This window comes from Bos grunniens, chromosome 3 (genome assembly GCF_055505025.1).
Source record: "Bos grunniens cultivar Pamir isolate PY7600 chromosome 3, Bosgru_T2T1.0, whole genome shotgun sequence".
NCBI lineage: Eukaryota > Metazoa > Chordata > Mammalia > Artiodactyla > Bovidae > Bos > Bos grunniens.
The window spans coordinates 42,390,224-42,409,634 of record NC_141167.1 but is presented as its reverse complement, the minus strand read 5'-3'; the positions used below and the strand labels follow the sequence as shown (position 1 = coordinate 42,409,634).

The window sequence follows — 19,411 nt, the reverse complement described above, 5'->3', positions numbered from 1 at the left end:
AAATGCTTGTGTTGCTGTGTCCTTTGAATCTGTTTCGCTCAGTTGACCACTATTCTCTTCCTCTTTAAGTGGCAAACTCCTTTACATGTTCTAGGACTGCACTCAAGCATCACCTTTTCAGAGAAATCTTCCCTCCTCTGACTAGTCATTGCGTTACTTGTACTTTTCCATGCTTGTCTCACCCTAGTGCTGCTCTTACTGCATTACAATTCCCATTTTCCCATCTTCTCAACTTACCTGTGAGAACTTTAAGCAAAGACTGAATCTCATTCACCTTTGTAACCTTGGAATTGGCAAAATATTTGATACAACATAGGTAGCTGATAGGTGTTGATTAGATTAATAATATATTTTTAAATATTTTTATTTTACCTATCTTCCTGAGTTCCAAAGAAAATGTCTGCAAAAAGAGACATAGAAATAAGAGACCCTAAATATTGGAAATCTCTGCTTCCTTAATAGTACAGCAATGCATTGCACCTGATTCTTCCAATAACTTCTTTAAAACTACACAATTTAAATAATTTAAATTCCTTTGTCCTAGCAGTTATTTTGAAAATATAACTTTTATTTACAGCTATTAATTCAGGTAAGCATCTGTGTGTGTAAGCTTCAGAAAAGCAAGGACTACCTGGGTCAGGAAGATCCCTTGGAGAAGGAAATGGCACCCCACTCCAGTATTCTTGCCTGGGAAATCCCATGGACAGAGGAACTTGGAGGGCTATACAGTCTATGGGGTCTTAGTGACTAAACAACAACAACATTTATAAAGGTCTGTCACTTTTCTCAAGATCCAGTAGAAAGAAGAAGCTCACTATATTTTAAATGAACGAATGATGTCTGGTGGGTGCAGTATTGCTTGTGGGGCATGGGAGTGCCAGAAGAAAATGGCCACTGTGAGTCCAAAGGTCCCTAACTTATGGAATAATCATAAGTTCTACCCCTGGGTTGTAAAGGTGGTGATATTAATAGGGAGGATAATATGGCCACAGCAGTTAATACTTTCCAGCCCTGAATAGCACAGTGGAAAAAGAGCTGGACTATGAATAAGAAGACAGGAATTCTAATCCTGGTTCTGGCACCTTCTAACTATATAGCCCTGGGCAACTCACTGAAATTCCCAGTTTCTTCCTCACTTGGGGAGAACAGGCAGCAAGTAACATTTACTGCTAATTTACAATGTGCCAGCTCCTGTGTGAGAGGTTTTACATATATTTCCTCCCTCACTCTGAGGAAATTTGGCTAGGTTTTTTCCAGCTCTGAATGCTCAAGATTTTATTATTCTCAGCTAATTTAAGTCCCATGCCAAAGGACACAAAGCAATGAAAGACACTTCAGATATATACTGAAAAAAAAAAAAAATCAGTGGCTATTAATTTTCAAAGATTTCATATAATGTTGATTTAATTACACTGTGGAAGAATGTTAATGCAGTGATGTAACATGATCTCCTGGAAGCCACCAGTGATACTAGTGATGTTACTGACAGAGCTGGATGATGAGGGACACGTCTTTGCTCCAGCTCTATTCCCTGGCTATCAGACTGCTGAATGGCAGGCATTCTCATTCACATGCGATTCCTCCAGCAGTCTGTTGAAAGCCAGTAAATGCTTTAGGGATGCTTATCTGAATTAACTCTAAATGAAAGCCTTAGTTTCAAAATTCCTGGGACAAAGGAAATATAGGTTTCAATTTGAAGCCAAGAAATACAAGCCCAATCAAGCAGCCCTCAATAAAACATTTCATGGAAGTGCAAGGAAATCGCCTCAACAGGAACTCTGAGATTTTTCACCCTTTGGGTGGTAAAGCTCAGACAATGGACTGATTTTATACTAAGCAAAGAGCCAAGAGATAAAGGAAATCTTGACTTGTGAACAGTATAGTTCTATGTGGGAGTTCCTTTTCATATTAAAAAGAAAACACACACTACCCACATGTCTTATGAAAACCATTCTAAGGATATAATTTTTACTTAAATTATTACATTCAAGTCAAGGAATGGCTCTCAGGAACCCAAGTCAAGCATCCCAGAAAGCAACGTCTGAGTTCCATGAACCTTGCTGTTTCAGTTGTTGAGATCAGTGAATATCAGGGTTGGGGTGGGAAGGACAATCCTCTTAGTCTGGTGGATACATTCCTAATAGATATTTTTGTGTTGAGTTGTCTTTATTTGTTTGATGGTATCGACTGGGAATAGAATGGAGTGCATTAAATGGACCCTCAGTTTTCCAACCTGCCCCTGCCAGGCTGCCCCAATGTTCACTTCTGAGCCTGAGCTAGACTGAAGCAATCTCAGCCCCTTTGGTGAAGCTCTACTGATGGACATGTTGGTTGGTGTTGATTTTAAGGAAGTACTTGAACTTAATAGGAGGATCAACTCTGTACAAATATGGATATGAATTTGGGAATGACCATTGGAGAAGGAAATGGCAACCCACTCCAGTGTTCTTGCCTGGAGAATCCCAGGGACTGGGGAGCCTGGTGGGCTGCTGTCTATGGGGTCGCACAGAGTCGGACACAACTGAAGTGACTTAGCAGCAGCAGCAGCAGCAGCAGCAGCAGCAGCAGCAGCAGCATTAGTCATATTCACTGGAAGGACTGATGCTGAAGCTAAAGCTCCAATTCTTTGGCCACCTGATGCAAAGAGCCAAATCACTGGAAAAGACCCTGATGCTGGGAAAGATTGAGGGTAGGAAGAGAAAGGGATGACAGAAGATGGCTGATTGGATGACATCACCAACTCAATGGACATGAGTTTGAGCAAACTCCAGGAGATGGTGAAAGACAGGGAAGCCTAGTGTGCTGCAGGAGTTGGACACAACTGAACAACTGAACAACGACACCAAATTAGATGCAACTTTCTTACTGCTGGGGATCTACTACATTTGCTGAGTGTGCTTTGGACCAGAAGTGACACAAAGGGCCATGATTTGGAGGGCAGTCCTCAGCCTGAGTCCTCAATCCTCAGTTCTGGATGAGCTCTCTGTATGGCAGCTATGGTCCTAGGACACTCTGTGTACAGCAACTCTGCATCTGTATGTGGTTCAAAACCCCAAGGCTATGGAAAAATCTGATTCCCCAGAAAATGCTTCAGCTAACAGACTGTAATCATCAGTGTGTGTGTGCATGCTTAGTTGCTCAGTCATGTCTGACTCTTTGGGACCCCATGGACTGTAACCCACCAGGCTCCTCTGTTCGTGGGATTCTCCAAGCAAGAATACTGGAGTGGATTGCCATGCCCTCCTTCAGGGGATCTTCCTGACCCAAAGACTGAACCCTTGTCTCCTGAGTCTCTTGCATTAGCTGGCTGATTCTTTACCATTAATGCCACCTAATCAGCAGGATTAGAAGGAATTCCCTGATACTTTCACAGAGGAAAGACCTCCAAGCCCATGCTAAGAAAACAGTAACTGAAAACATTCCATCACATCACCCCCGATACCAATTCTCCTTGGAGCTGTGCAGTGTAGTGGTTTGGGGTCCTGCTATGCTAAAGAAGCCTTTGGAATGTACCTTATTCACCCCTTCTTCCTCAATTCCCACCTCCATCATCTTGGTTCAGAGTTTCACTCCTCACAGTTTAATTCTTGAAACCATTTCCTAGCTCATGTCTCTGCCTCAGGTTCTCTGACCTTCAGCTATTCTGTAAGTTCTTAAATGACTCTCTTACAAAACCTTCAGAGATTTCATCCCATAATGCAGAAGACTGAATAGTAGTAAATGTGAAAGTGTAGTAAATGGAAAGATGTGAGATAATAAAATATATATTTTTTATTTTATATATATATATGCAGATGACACCAACCTTATGGCAGAAAGTGAAGAGCAACTAAAAAGCCTCTTGATAAAAGTGAAAGTGGAGAGTGAAAAAGTTGGCTTAAAGCTCAACATTCAGAAAACGAAGATCATGGCATCTGGTCCCATCACTTCATGGCAAATAGATGGGGAAACAGTGGAAACAGTGTCAGACTTTTTTTTTCTGGGCTCCAAAATCACTACAGATGGTGACTGCAGCCATGAAATTAAAAGACGCTTACTCCTTGGAAGGAAAGTTATGACCAACCTAGATAGCATATTCAAAAGCAGAGACATTATTTTGCCAACAAAGGTCCATCTAGTCAAGGCTATGGTTTTTCCTGTGGTCATGTATGGATGTGAGAGTTGGACTGTGAAGAAGACTGATCGCCGAAGAATTGATGCTTTTGAACTGTGGTGTTGGAGAAGACTCTTGAGAGTCCCTTGGACTACAAGGAGATCCAGCCAGTCCATTCTGAAGGAGATCAGCCCTGGGATTTCTTTGGAAGCAATGATGCTAAAGCTGAAACTCCACAGTACTTTGGCCACCTCATGCGAAGAGTTGACTCATTGGAAAAGACTCTGATGCTGGGGGGGATTGGGGGCAAGAGGAGAAGGGGACACGGAGGATGAGATGGCTGGATGGCATCACTGACTCATTGGACGTGAGTCTGGGTGAACTCCGGGAGTTGGTGACGGACAGGGAGGCCTGGCGTGCTGCGATTCATGGGGTCACAGAGTTGGACAGGACTGAGCGACTGATCTGATCTGATAGGTCTCTGCCCTGCTTCCTGATACAGAGCTCCCCAAACTCCTGTAATTTCCTAAGAAAGAAGAGCACTGGGAGCATATTTTGTTCTAAAGGGGTGACTCTGCATCTGGGTGACTCCTGGATGGGAGCTGGTCACCTGAAATACCGAGCCATGAATAGAAGCTTAGAATTTTCAGCCATATCCCTCATCCTCCAGAAAGGAGAGAAGGACTGGGAACGGAGATAATCATTGATCATGACTATGTGAAGAAACCTCTGTCAAATCCTAATAATACAGGTATCAGAGAGCTTCAAGCTGGCAAACACATCCACACTAGGAGGGTGATACACCCCAGCTCCATGAGGATGGACCCTCCCAGGCTCGACCCTGTGTGTCTTTTCATCAGGCTGTTCACCTGTATCCTCTATCACATTCTTTACTAAACTGGTAAACATATGTAAGTGTTTCCTTAGATTCTGTGAGCAGCTCAGGCAAATTAATGAGACCTGGGGGAGGGGTGGGTTAGAATAAATTAGATACAGGTTGAAATAGGATAGACATAGATTCATTAGAATCTACAGCTGGTGTGATCAGAAGCACAGATGATAATCTGAGCTTGTGACTGGTGTCTGAAAAGTGGGGAGGAAGGCAGTGTGCAATCTTGTGGGACTGAGCACTTATGGGATCTGACGCTATCTCCAAGTAGAGAGTGTTGGGATTGAATTAAACTATCAGACATTCAGTTGGTGTCCAACATTTGCTTGTAATTGTGGGGAAAAATCTGCATGGATTGGTGACCAGACATGTCAGAAATGAAGTGTTTTGTGTGGATAGTAAAGAAGACTCACAGGAAGACAGAACCCACGTGGGAAGAACTAAGTTTCTCACCACACAGGAAGGAAAAAACTGAGTTTTTCTTACAAAAGAGCACTGCAAGAATTAGGATGCCAGGTTTCAGGACTGGTTTGGCATGTCTCCAGAAGTGAGCTATTTTTGCACTAATCATTTGATTTCCCTGAGCTCTGGTTCCTTGTCCATTGAGCAGAGGCAACATGCCTGTCACATCACAAATCTTATTTATGGTGATGATAACTGAGATAATGGACATGAAAACTCCAAAGTCACACTATTTCTGGCTTCAGCAAGAGAAATGTAACCATCACTTACAATAATTCACATTTATTGAGCACTTACCATGTGCTGTAAGTTGTTATAAGTGCTTTACAAATATCAACAAATTTCATTCTCAGAACAACCCTATTTATAGACTGGGAAACTGAGCTCCAGAGAGGTGAAATAATTTCCCCAAGTCACATAATTTTCAATAGGTAGAATTGAGTTAGGAAGTGATAAATAAGGCCCCAGAAGCCATATTCTGTAAAGAAAAAAAAGTGGGGAAACAGAAAGGATCACTTTTGAAAAAGTAATTTTCAAAACATTTCCCTAACAATTATTAATTCAGAGAATTAATGATGAATACTTATGGAGCAAACACTATTTGTCAGGTGTTCTGCTAATTCTTAGAGAGTCAAGGAAAAGAAAATGTAATTTTCAAGGGTCCTTACAAGACACACAGTCTAGTAGTAGGAGTGGCAAAGACCCATCCATGATTTGCAGAGTGTTCTGGGGTCACTGAAGGATGCTCAGCCAGGCTTGACAGGGTCGGGGGAAGCATCCTGGTGAAGGTGACACAGAGGTGTGTATAAAGGACCAGCAAGATTCAGTGGCACAATCAATGGAAGGTGGAGAGAGACACTTTAGGAGGTGAGAACAGTAAGTCCATGATTAGGATATAGAATAGAACACGCAGGGAACAAACATGACGCAGATGATAGAACGTGATGTCATGTGGCCAGACTCCTGGTCTGATTGTACACCTCTGTACCTCTGGGAATGTCCCATTAGAATGGAAATCCTGAAAAGGGCAGAGAACTTGTATGTTATGGTCACTAATTATATCACCAATGCCTGGTACAAGGTGGTGCTCAATACATATTTGTTAAGTACAAACAAAAATACGTGGATGAATAGTATCTGAATAAATACTTGTTGAGTATTTATTTAATTATTTAATTAAATATTATTGAGAATTATTTAATAATAAACACAGAGCACCTCTGCAAATGAGGGCTTTCCTTGTGGTTCAGCTGGTAAAGAATCCGCCTGCAATGCTGGAGATCAGGGTTCTATCCCTGGGTTGGGAAGATCCCCTGAAGAAGGGAAAGGCTACCCACTGCAGTATTCTGGCCTGGAGAATTCCATGGACTGTATAGCCCATGGGGTCACAAAGAGTCGGAGATGACCGAGCGACTTTTACTCACTTCACCACTGCAAATGAGGTTGGGAAAGCTTCTAGCTTTCCTGTATACTGCATCCAGTGTAAACTCGATCAACTATCAATCCAACTAGCTTGAGTTAGATCACAAGACACCCTTGGGGCCAAGCACCTGCATTCATCTTAATGATTAGACAGTGAACCACTGAAGCTGGAAAGTGACACAGCCACATAGTAGTGAAAAAGATGACTACAGTGGCACTTTGGAGAATAATTCAGAGGAGGAGAAACTGATGATGGGAAAAACTCCATAGAAATATGCAGGACCATCTCACAGGAAGCCCCCGTGAAAAATGATAGAACAGTGAAAGGAAAAGTTAGCTTTCAAGGTAGGGTCTACTCTTACTTTTAATAACGCCATTCAATAAAAATTTGGATAAAAGCAAAACAGAGGGTTGAAGAATAATTTCAGAAAGACTAGAGAGACAGGATTTCCTACAGGGTGAACACTAGCTTAGAAAAATCAGGAGACTTAAGGTTTTGTCCTGGTGTGTCTTTAGCCTATGGTATGGTTGTTAGCAACTTGCTGGATTTCTGAGGGCCTAATTTCTCCTTCTGTAAAACAAAGCTGCGGAATCAATGGTCTCAAAGTTCTCCTCTGGCCCTACCATTCCAGGATCACGAGTTCTATGATCTCCTTTTCTTAAAAAAAAAAAAAAAAAAAAATTATTTTTGGTTGTGCTAGGTCTTCCTTGCTGCACACGACTTTCTCTAGTTGCAGTGAGCAGGGGCCACTCTTCATTGCTATTCTTTCTTGAGGCATGCAGGCTTCTCATTGGGATGGCTTCTTTTGTTGCAGAGCACAGATTCTAGGCCCACAGGCTTCAGTGGTTGCGGCACATGGGCTCAGCTGTTGTTATGAATGGACTTCAGTTGCTCCACAGCACATAAAATCTTCCTGGATCAGGGATCGAACTTGTGTCCCCTGCATTGGTAGGCAGACTCTATCCACTGAAACACCAGGGAAGTTTTGTTCTATAACCTTCTGATTTCTGCGATGATTGTTAAATTGCTGGATAGTGAGCGACATAGCACTTAGACCCACAGATTGAAATGATTTTGGAGGAGAAAGCTACTGCAGTATGATCAGCTCAAACCTTTCATTTAACAGATAAGGTGACCACAGTTCAGCCATGTTAGTTGAAATGGCCAAGCTTATGTAGCTTGTTAAAGACAGAAGAGAGGTTTAAAAATGAAATAAAATTAAAAAAAAAAAAAAAAAAGAAGAGAGGATAGTGCTACTCTTAATCATCAAATTACATGCATCTGTTTATATATTACCAAAACATAGGCAACTTGGACCTGACCTTTTGCTACTTTTAATCTTAAATTTGAACTTCTGAACTCATTAATAGCTTAATCCAAAATAATTTTAATAGAATTTATGGTCTTTACTGATGAGTACTCATATATCTTAGATGACACCACCCTAATGGCAGAAAGTGAAGAGGGACTAAAAAGCCTCTTGATGAAAGTGAAAGAGGAGAGTGAAAAAGTTGGCTTAAAGCTCAACATTCAGAAAACTAAGATCATGGCATCCAGTCCCATCACTTCATGGGAAATAGATGGGGAAACAGTGGAAACAGTGGCTGACTTTATCTTTGGGGGCTCCAAAATCACTGCAGATGGTGATTGCAGGCATGAAATTAAAAGATGCTTACTCCTTGGAAGGAAAGTTATGACCAATCTAGATAGCATATTAAAAAGCAGAGATATTACTTTGTCAACAAAGGTCCGTCTAGTCAAGGCTATGGTTTTTCCAGTGGTCATGTATGGATGTGAGAGTTGGACTGTGAAGAAAGCTGAGCGCTGAAGAATTGATGCTTTTGAACTGTGGTGTTGGAGAAGACTCTTGAGAGTCCCTTGGACTGCAAGAAGATCCAACCAGTCCATTCTAAAGGAGATCATTCCTGGGTGTTCCCTGGAAGGACTGATGCTCAAGCTGAAACTCCAATACTTTGGCCACCTCATGCAAAGAGTTGACTCATTGGAAAAGACCCTGATGCTGGGAGGGACTGGGGGCAGGAGGAGAAGGGGACGACAGAGGATGAGATGGCTGGATGGCATCACTGACTTAATGGACATGAGTTTGTGTAAACTCTGGGAGTTGGTGATGGACAGGGTTGCTGGTGTGCTATGATTCATGAGGTCACAAAGAGTTGGACACGACTGAGCAACTGAACTGAACTGAACTGATTCATATTTTCAAGCAGTAAATACAAAAGGAGAAAGGAAAAAAAAAATCTCATCCTTTCATTTGTTAAACTCTTGTTTACTAAGTGTTAAAGATAAAAAGATTAATAAGATCTGGACTAATTTCTAACGTCTTCGGTTCAGTTCAGTCACTCAGTCGTGTCCGACTCTTTGCGACCCCATGAACCACAGCACACCAGGCCTCCCTGTCCATTACCAACTCCCAGAGTTCACCCAAACCCATATCCATTGAGTCGGTGATGCCATGTAACTATCTCATCCTCTGTCGTCCCCTTCTTCCTCCTCCCCTCAATCTTTCCCAGAATCAGGATCTTTTCAAGCGAGTCAGTTCTTCGCATCAGGTGGCCAAAGTATTGGAGTTTCAGCTTCACTATCAGTCCTTCCAATAAATATTCAGGAATGATTTTCTTTAGGATGGACTGGTTAGATCTCCTTGCTGTCCAAGGGACTCTCAAGAGTCTTCTCCAACACCATAATTCAAAAGCATCAATTCTTCGGCACTCAGCTTTCTTTATAGTTCAACTCTCACATCCATACATGACTATTGGAAAAACCATAGCCTCTGGAAAAACCATAGCCTTGACTAGACAGACCATTGTTGACAAAGTAATGTCTCTGCTTTTCAATATGCTGTCTAGGTTGGTCATAACTTTCCTTCCAAAGAGTAAGCATATTTTAACTCCATGGCCACAGTCACCATCTGCAGTGATTTTGGAGCCCAGTAAAATAAAGTCAGCCACTGTTTTTACTGTTTCCCCATCTATTTGCCATGAAGTGATACCAGTTCTAAAATACTATGGTGATCCATCCTACTTCCAAATGTTATCATGTACCCTAACCTAGAGAGGAGGACAAATTTCCATTCATTAGTGTTAAGTTGTGTGTTTGTGTGTGTTAGTGCTATTCAGTGTTTCACCTTTTGGAAGGGATTCATAACTTCACAAATATGTGTGCTTACTTATTGGATGTTCCGTGAAGGTTTGTCAGCAGAGTAAAGTTGTTTCTCACACTTCGCAAGCTGGCAAGGACCTAAAAGGAAAATATTTTCCACAGTTAGGAGTGGTTAGGAACAAAAGGAGAGGGCTAGGTAGGTTCACAGACCACTCTTAGAAACTATACCCAGGGACAGAGTGAGAATGAGCCAGGCAGCATGATACGTACCTGGGCAAAAGGTGTTACAATCAAGTCATCGCCATGTCTGGTGAAAAGAGAGAGAGAGAGAAAAAAAAAAAACTTTAAAATGTATTTGCATTATAACTATGACATATAAACTGTCATTAAACTTCATCGGTGTTAGCAACACAAATGTTAGACAAGTCATTCTACCTGGATATAAGGCAGGACTGATTTAGGCAGAGATGGGAATTTCAGGACCTTGAAAGAAAAAAGAAAAACCCACCAGGTTCATAGCTCCTAGATTTACAGTGGCTACACATAAAAACACTTGCAAGTAAGTTTATATCTTCAGGGTATATTCTCATTAAATAGCAGACCCAGAGAACTGTAATTCAAAGCGATTTGTGGATTTTGGTTGCCAGAGCCAGGAAATTCAAAGGGAGGGCTGCTCACAGGCACACACAGGGCTGGAAAAAATGGCCTAACAGTCTGGATAAAGGTTAACTTTGGATTTCCTGGCTTTTGTTGATTTGAACCACAGCCTTAATGCCATTTAAACACAGATTTCTGTCTGGGAATCCCATTACTTTTGTTTTTAATATAACTTTTTTCTTAAAGTACCCAAGGAAAAGCTTTTACGGGAGTGTAGGGATTGAACCTACTATTATCATATCACCATCTCTCACTTTGTCCCAAAGATTTGATTGAGCTGAGCCACATAAATTCTGTACTTGGGAATACTCAGAAGTGTGTTTTCAGGAGACTTCTCTCTCTGGTACAGGCTTTGATAAATCTCCTTAAATCCACATAGCAAGATCTCCATTAAAACCATTAGAGGACACACTGGGCTGAGCTGTAGACACATAATCGGGCCAATTTGCTATCACAGTGTGAATCATAAGTTGCGCAGAAAGTAGTGGACAGTGACTTTCCTTCACTGTCTGATCATCTGCTTTGTATCATCGATCACTGTACAAATATGGCACTTATTTGCTAGCTATCAGAGTGCAACCAATGGTTATTAAGCACCTGCCCAGCACCAGGCATCAGGTGAGGCCTTGGGATCCAGGCTTGGATAACACCTGTATCCTTGGGGACCTCTTCTTTAGTGTGGGTTTTTATTTTAGGGTTTCATTTAGTACAATATTTTCTGTTCTACTGTGGTTTTTAGCTAGAAGTCCCCCTTCAATTTCATCTAGTAAACTTTCTGTGCATCTGCTTTGTACAGTGACTATAAAAAGAACACTGACAAGACTAAGCATTCTTTGAATGATTGCCATCTGTCAGGTCCTCCGGGAAGCCTCGTTTAACTCTTGTAAGAAGACTTGAAGCAGCTAATCTTAGGCCTATTTTATAGATAATATCAAAGCTCAGAGTAGGTAAGCCATTGCTTAACCAGCACATAGCTAATAAATGGAAGAACTAAGACTATCAGATTCCAAAAATCTGTGCTATTAACCATTATGTTTTCCTATTTTTTGATGGCCCTGCATGGTTGACTAAATTCATGGTTGACAGAGTTCACGATCCCCTCAAATTAAAACAGGAGACAAAAAAAAAAAAAAAAATCCAAAACACTGCAGTAGATAGTATAAATCATATAAATATAGAATGAGAATATGAACAATAGATACTTAATGGGGGTACAAAGGAGAAGTGTTAATTACAGATCAGACAAGACAGGAAAGGTTTGATTGAACAGGTGGTATTTGAAATGAATTTGCAAGTATAGGCTTTAAAAGGTAGGGATGGTAGATGCTTCTAATGAGAGCAATACAAGAATAGAGGTCCTGAAATGGGAAAATACTGGACCTGGAGATGCCTGGTGGTTGTTTGGACAGAGCTGAGTACATAACAGACATTTGCAGAGGACAATACTCGAAGGTCCCCCACACTCATATTATGGACATTGTGAACAACGGTTGTGGAATTGGTGCTTAATTCTGCAGAAGAAATGAGGTTTGCGGTGAGATAGGCGAATGTGAAGTCAAGTGGGCCTTAGAAAGCATCACTACGAACAAAGCTAGTGGAGGTGATGGAATTCCAGTTGAGCTATTTCAAATCCTGGAAGATGATGCTGTGAAAGTGCTGCACTCAATATGCCAGCAAATTTGGAAAACTCAGCAGTGGCCACAGGACTGTAAAACGTCAGTTTTCATTCCAATCCCAAAGAAAGGCAACGCCAAAGAATGCTCAAACTACCGCACAATTGCACTCATCACACATGCTAGTAAAGGAATGCTCAAAATTCTCCAAGCCAGGCTTCAACAATACGTGAACCGTGAACTTCCAGATGTTCAAGCTGGTTTTAGAAAAGGCAAAGGAACCAGAGATCAAATTGCTAACATCCACTAGATCATGGAAAAAGCAAAAGAATTCCAGAAAAACATCTATTTCTGCTTTATTGACTATGCCAAAGCCTTTGACTGTGTGGATCACAATAAACTGTGGACAATTCTGAAAGAGATGGGAATACCAGACCACCTGACCTGCCTCTTGAGAAATCTGTATGCAGGTCAGGAAGCAACAGTTAGAACTGGGCATGGAACAACAGACTGGTTCCAAATAGGAAAAGGAGTACGTCAAGGCTGTATACTGTCACCCTGTTTATTTAACTTATATGCAGAGTACATCATGAGAAATGCTGGGCTGGAAGAAGCACAACCTGGAAATCAAGATTGCTGGGAGAAATATCAAGAACCTCAGACATGCAGGTGATACCACCCTTATGGCAGAAAGTGAAGAGGAACTAAAAAGCCTCTTGATGAAAGTGAAAGAGGAGAGTGAAAAAGTTGGCTGAAAGCTCAACATTCAGAAAACGAAGATCATGGCATCTGGTCCCATCACTTCATGGCAAATAGATGGGGAAACAGTGGAAGCAGTGTCAGACTTTATTTTGGGGGGCTCCCAAATCACTCAGATGGTGACTGCAGCCATGAAATTAAAGGATGCTTACTCCTTGGAAGGAAAGTTATGACCAAGCTTGATAGCATATTCAAAAGTAGAGACATTACTTTGCCAACAAAGGTCTGTCTAGTCAAGGCTATGGTTTTTCCAGTGGTCATGTATGGATGTGAGAGTTGGACTGTGAAGAAAGCTGCTGCTTCTGCTGCTAAGCTGCTTCAGTCGTGTCCGACTCTGTGCGACCCCATCCAAAGAATTGATGCTTTTGAACTGTGGTGTTGGAGAAGACTCCTGAGAGTCCCCTGGACTGCAAGGAGATCCAATTAGTCCGTTCTAAAGGAGATCAGTCCTGGGTATTCACTGGAAGGACTGGTGCTCAAGCTGAAACTCCAATACTTTGGCCACCTTATAGAAGAGTTGACTCATTGGAAAAGACTCTGATGTTGGGAGGGATTGGTGGCAGGAGCAGAAGGGGATGACAGAGGATGAGATGGCTGGATGGCATCACCAACTCGATGGACATGGGTTTGGGTGAGCTCCAGGCGTTGGACAGGGAGGCTGGCATGCTGCAATTCATGGGGTCGCAAAGAGTCAGACACGACTGAGTGACTGAACTGGCTAACTGAGGCGAACAGAAAAGTGCTTTGGAAAGCAAAATGCTATGGGCATGAAAGATAGACAGAAGCGAGGACAGCGCCAAGAAGAATGGTTGGAAGGATGTTGCTGTCAGTCAGATGAGAAGACTTTGGTGAGGGAGAGGAAGAAACAAGCAAAGACAACTGGAAGAGACCCTGAACATGTTGCCAAGGACTTGGCATTAGTTGGATACGGTTCATAAAGAAACACTATTTTCATTTTTAGAACAGGTATCTGGGAAAATAGTGAAGTCATGAGTAGAAATAAAAAAGTGAGGAGGAGTTGGAGGAGATGTGTCACTTTCTCACACATTGAGTTTTAAGATACTCATTGATATCCTGGTGGAAATAGCAAGTGGGAAGACTAAAATATGGGGATTAGAGCTAGAGATTTAGGACTTACTTACAACAATGGGCAACCATTGAAGTAATGGCAGAGAGTGGCTTCATGGATGGGAGTATATAGAGAGATTCAAAGGAAGAACCTCAGGGTTCTTGGAGAGGAGTGAAAACTAGAGACAGAGTAAGAGTGAAGAGACATGCAGTTGTAATAAATGCAGGGTGGTGAGATGTTACAAGAACTGCCCCTTCCCAAGCTTTTTTGGGGGGATGAACTTCAGATGGGTGAAATAGCCTACTATTTGTTCAGATTTCTCCTGTGAAGTTCATATTGTTCAGAAGACATCCTGGGTGAGTTGGGAATACAGTGACAGTGTTAGACTTAAGTAGATCAGCTATGGCTCCTGGATTTCTGGAATCTAAATTCCCAACAAAAGTTAAATAATATGAGCAAATTTCACACATAAATAGTGCCAAAAGCTGATATACTTTTGCATGAATAGGGAGCTACTAAAACTGTACAAACTAATGATTCAAGGCGGGTTAAAAAAATTCAGACAGTGAGCGAGTATGAAGCCTGGCCAGCAGCACACGGGCACCTGGGCCAACTTGGGTTCAGCTGGTGTGGAGCTCAGGCATGGACCCACAGCAGGTAGCCCAAGCTCAACATTCAGAAAACTAAGATCATGGCATCTGGTCCCATCACTTCATGGCAAACAGATGTGGAAAGAATGGAAACAGTAACAGACTTCATTTTTTTGAGCTCCAAAATCACTGCAGATGGTAACTGCAGTCATGAAATTAAAAGACGCTTGCTCCTTGGAGGAAAAGTTATGACCAACCTAGATAGCATATTAAAAAGCAGAGACATTACTTTGCTAACAAAGGTAAGTCTAGTCAAAGCTATGATTTTTCCGGTAGTCATGTATGAATGTGAGAGTTGGACTGTGAAGAAAACTGAGTGCCTAAGAATTGATGCTTTTGAACTGTGGTATTGGAGAAGACTCTTGAGAGTCCCTTGGACAGCAAGGAGACCCAACCAGTCCATCCTAAAGGAAATCAGTCCTGAATATTCATTGGAAGGACTGATGGTGAAGCTGAAACTCCAATACTTTGGCCATCTGATGTAAAGAACCGACTCATTTGAAAACATCCTGATGCTGGGAAAGATTGAGGGCAGGAGGAGAAGGGGACAACAAAGGATGAGATGGTTGAATGGCATCACCAACTCAATGGACATGAGTTTGAGTCAACTCCAGGAGTTGGTGATGAACAGGGAGGCCTGGTGTGCTGCAGTCCATGGGGTCGCAAAGAGTTGGACAAGACTGAGCGGCTGAACTGAAATGAACTGAAATAAAAAAATTCAGAGGGCCCTGTGTCAAAATCACTTTTTTATGAAACTTCTGAAATTTATGAGAGTAGAACATTCAGAGGCAAGCGATGAATTTTCAGATCCTGAGCACTGGGTCCCTTGAAGAATTTGAACTGTAAAAGCTAAGGCTGTATGTCAGACAGTAACTGCTATAGAAACGATCAGATAATCTGTAGATAAGAAAACAAAAAAACTTCTGTTTGAGTACAGCCATATAATTTATAAAACTAGTTCAAATTTTTTAAATCATAATTTGATATATGAATAAGAAAAGGGAATGAATATAACAAAATACTTGATTGATTATAGAAACTGATGTAGTTGTTAGTTGCCCAAACCACTAGAGAGGGCACTATCCCACAGGAACAAAACCAGATATTCAGAACCATGGCACGAGCACCATCTAGCGACAAACCCAGCACATTACAATTTTGTAGGCTAATTGGAGTACTGCCTAGAGAATCCCAGGGACTGCGGGGCCTGGTGGGCTGCCCTCTATGGGGTCGCACAGAGTCGGACACGACTGAAGCGACTTAGCAGCAGCAGCAGCAACTCTGAGGGTCTTAATGGGCTTCCCAGGTGGCTCAGTGATAAAGAATCTGCCTGCCAATGCTGGAGGCTTGGGTTTGATTCCTGGGTCAGGGAGATGCCCATTTCCTGGAAGGAAATGGCAACCCACTCCAGTATTCTTGCCTGGAAGATCCCATGGACAGAGGAGCCTGGCAGGCTATAGTCCATGGGGTCTCGGACACAGCTTAGCAACCAAACAACAACTCTGTGGGTCTTAATTGAGTGTGGGTCTGCTCTCAACAATGAAATACTTTTCTAGAAAGCAAAAATGCTTCTTCCTACTGCTACACTCTGGACTTTATCAATTTCACCTTTCTCTGTTTCCTATCTACATGCAGAATTTTACTTGTACTTTTTTTTGTAACATTGATTTTAGGCTGTCTTAGAGAAATAGACTATACTGTAGTTAAGAGTACAGCTTTTGCCGCCAGACGGCTTTTGGTTTGCTTCTCAGCTGCACTATTACAAACTATGGGACTCTCACAACGTGAGATTTAAATGCGTTATTATGTATGTACCACTCTTACAACAGTGCTTGGCACATAAAAGCACTTTTGCTCTTCTGTAATAGTTACTTGCATTAGTAGTAGGTATCATCATTATTATAATTAAAGAACTGCATGTCTATCTTTCCAACTGGTGAGAACTTCTTTAAGACAGTCATTTCTGCCCCCATTAAAATCCAGAGCACTAATATTTATATTGTACTTTACAGTTACAAAGCATTTTCCTGTATTTTATTTCATGTGGTAAGGGAATGTCCTTGACCCTAGGGAATGGTGTAAGCACTGATCTTGTTGGTCAAGGCTGAAACCTGCGTCTCTCTCATCCCACAGTCAACCACTACCACCTGTGGATCCTAACTTGCAAATATTTATTAATTGCCCACTAGATCTGTTCTAACATAGAATCCAATCCTTTATTACGTAAATTACCAAAGCCCCTCCCATTTGGCTCTTGGAAATAGCTTTAGGCTTTGTCCACCCTCCAAACTGTTCTTTAGATTGTAATCAGTTATCTTTCAAAAACTTTTGTCTGATTATGTATCTTCCTGCTTAAAAGCCTTTAGTAGCTCCAGGCTGCTTGCCGGCAGCATAAATGCTAAGTCCTCACAGGCCCTTCCTGGTGAGGGTCCTGCTTATTTCTCTAGCAAGTCTCTCACCACTTCCTCATCTTTTTGCATTCTTTGCCTGAGCCACACGGAGCTGTGGTTCCCCAAAACATTCTTGAGAACTAGAGTTGGTGAGCACATGGCCCTTCTTCCTGCACACCCTTCTGCTAATTCCTTTAGTTTAGCTGTAATTCCTCAAAGTAGGCCTCTCACTTTGCCAGGCCAGATCTCTCAAAGTCCTGGGCATCCCTTTCTACCATTGCCGTTTTCTGAAGATATTACAACTATCTATTGACTTGGCTTAGTCAGTAAAGAATCTGCCTGCAATGTGGCAGACCCAGGTTTGATCCCTGGGTGGGGAATATCCCCTGGAGGAGGGCATGGCAATCCACTCCAGTATTCTTGCCTGGAGAATCCAATGGACAGAGGAGCCGGGTGGGCTACAGTCCATGGCATCGCAAAGGGTAGGACATGACTGAGTGACTAAGTACAGCACATTGATTTACTAATATTTTAGCTCCCTTGAAGACACAGAAGATGTCTCATTTGCTTGCAAGGTGTTTAAATGTAAGCAAGTTTTTGTTCAAAGAAAGGATGGGTATAATTTTTGTAAGCTGGAAAGGTAGGCAGAGCAGAGATTTGTATCATTATTTTTATTTTTCATCATTATTTAGCCTGTTTATATACTGAATATCCATATGGTTTAGTCATCTAGATTACCTGAATTTGAGTTGTGTTTCCCTGTTTACTGGGCAAATTACTTAACCTCTCTGTGCTCCACTGTTCTCCTCTTTAAGAGAAGACAATTATAGTACCAAGACAGTCACAGTACCACCAAGACAATTACAGTACCAAAGCAATGATAGTACTACAATACTGAATTATAGTATTCATGCATTAAGGGGAATAAATGAGTTACAATATGTAAACACTTCAAATAGTATATAGGAAATGCTTAGTAAATGTGTGCTTTTATTCATAGATAATTTAGACACTATGAAAAACATTCAGTGTCTTAAAGTTATGGTACTAGTAGGTATAATGGCTGTAACTCAAGTCTTAGATACCACATTGTATTTTTTTGGTAGCCCATCAATAAACAGGTCTTAAATTTAAGTGGGCTGTTATTTCTACTTTTCCTCTTGGTTTTCAGATCTCATTTCCCGTGACTGCTCTCTCTAGAAATCACTTCTCACATCAACAGTAGCTTTAAAAACTTGTCTGTATAAGACTGCAAATAGGATGACTAAATAAAGGAAACAGGGATCTTCCTTCCCTGTGGCTTTACTGGTGGATAATCAAAGGTTGGTTCTGCCAGGTTGGTTCCTCCAAAGTTTTGGACAATATAACTGGCCTTTGGTATATAGATGCACTCCATTAAAGATGACCAGAACACAGGAACTGAACAGAGATCAATAAATTATTGCCACATCTAAGAAAGCAAGGGGAACTTCCTTTTGGGATCCAATGGTCATCTAGTTTTCTTTACTAGAAACCCTTCTTTCAATCTCTTTTGTTGCTGTATGTTAAAGCCCCTTTTAGTTTTCCATTCACATTTTTACTTAGTCATCTGTTCATTCATTCTCCCTGCCTATATTTTTCCTCCTGAAAGAGTTCAGATGAAAACCTGTAAAAAGACAGCATGGTCTCTACTGTTAAGATTTAATGCCAAGGAATTATGCAGGATGTTCTACCTCTTATGTACATTCATGACTCTTCTGTGCTGGATATGAGGACTCCTGAGTGGGGAACACGCTGCAGCCCTCATCCCATAGCCTTCACGTGAAGATTCCAGCTCTATTATTGTCCTTCTTTCTCTTGACTTTGTGAATAGAAGGCAGGAGAAGCAGCAAGAGGTTCAGGGACTGTGGTTCCTCTATTTATGTCAAGTCATCCTGAAGAGTAATAGTTGGGTCAAATAGCTTTGAGAGAATGACTTCAATTTAGCTCAAGATACCTGTGTAAATCTGCCTACAATACAGGAGACCTGGGTTTGATTCCTGGATTGGGAAGACTCCTTGAAGGAGGAAATGGGAATCCACTCCAGTATTCTTGCCTGGAGAATTCCATGGACAGAGAAGCCTGGTGGGCTGTGGTCCATGGGGTCACAAACAGTTGGACATAACTGAAAAGACTGAGCACACACCCATGTAAAATGGGATTTTCCAACGTAGTCCTGATAAAATGAAATTCCAGAAGAATCTGGATATTCAAGTCCTACTTCTTGCTGTGTTTAGAAATATAAATTCCTAGACTGACAAATATATG

The 19,411-nt window shown here is 41.6% G+C and overlaps 1 protein-coding gene across 2 annotated transcripts in view; it reads right to left on the bottom strand.

The window, feature by feature from the left end:
• Nucleotides 1–19,411, bottom strand: part of PDE4B (phosphodiesterase 4B) — a 669,313-nt gene that overhangs the window by 132,207 nt on the left and 517,695 nt on the right. For both annotated transcript variants that reach the window (XM_086390409.1, XM_086390410.1), the window contains 2 exons: nucleotides 10,258–10,294; nucleotides 10,055–10,125 (listed from right to left, as the gene is read on the bottom strand). In XM_086390409.1, coding sequence (XP_086246535.1) covers nucleotides 10,055–10,125; nucleotides 10,258–10,294 — 108 coding nt within the window. The remainder of the gene's footprint in view (nucleotides 1–10,054; nucleotides 10,126–10,257; nucleotides 10,295–19,411) is intronic.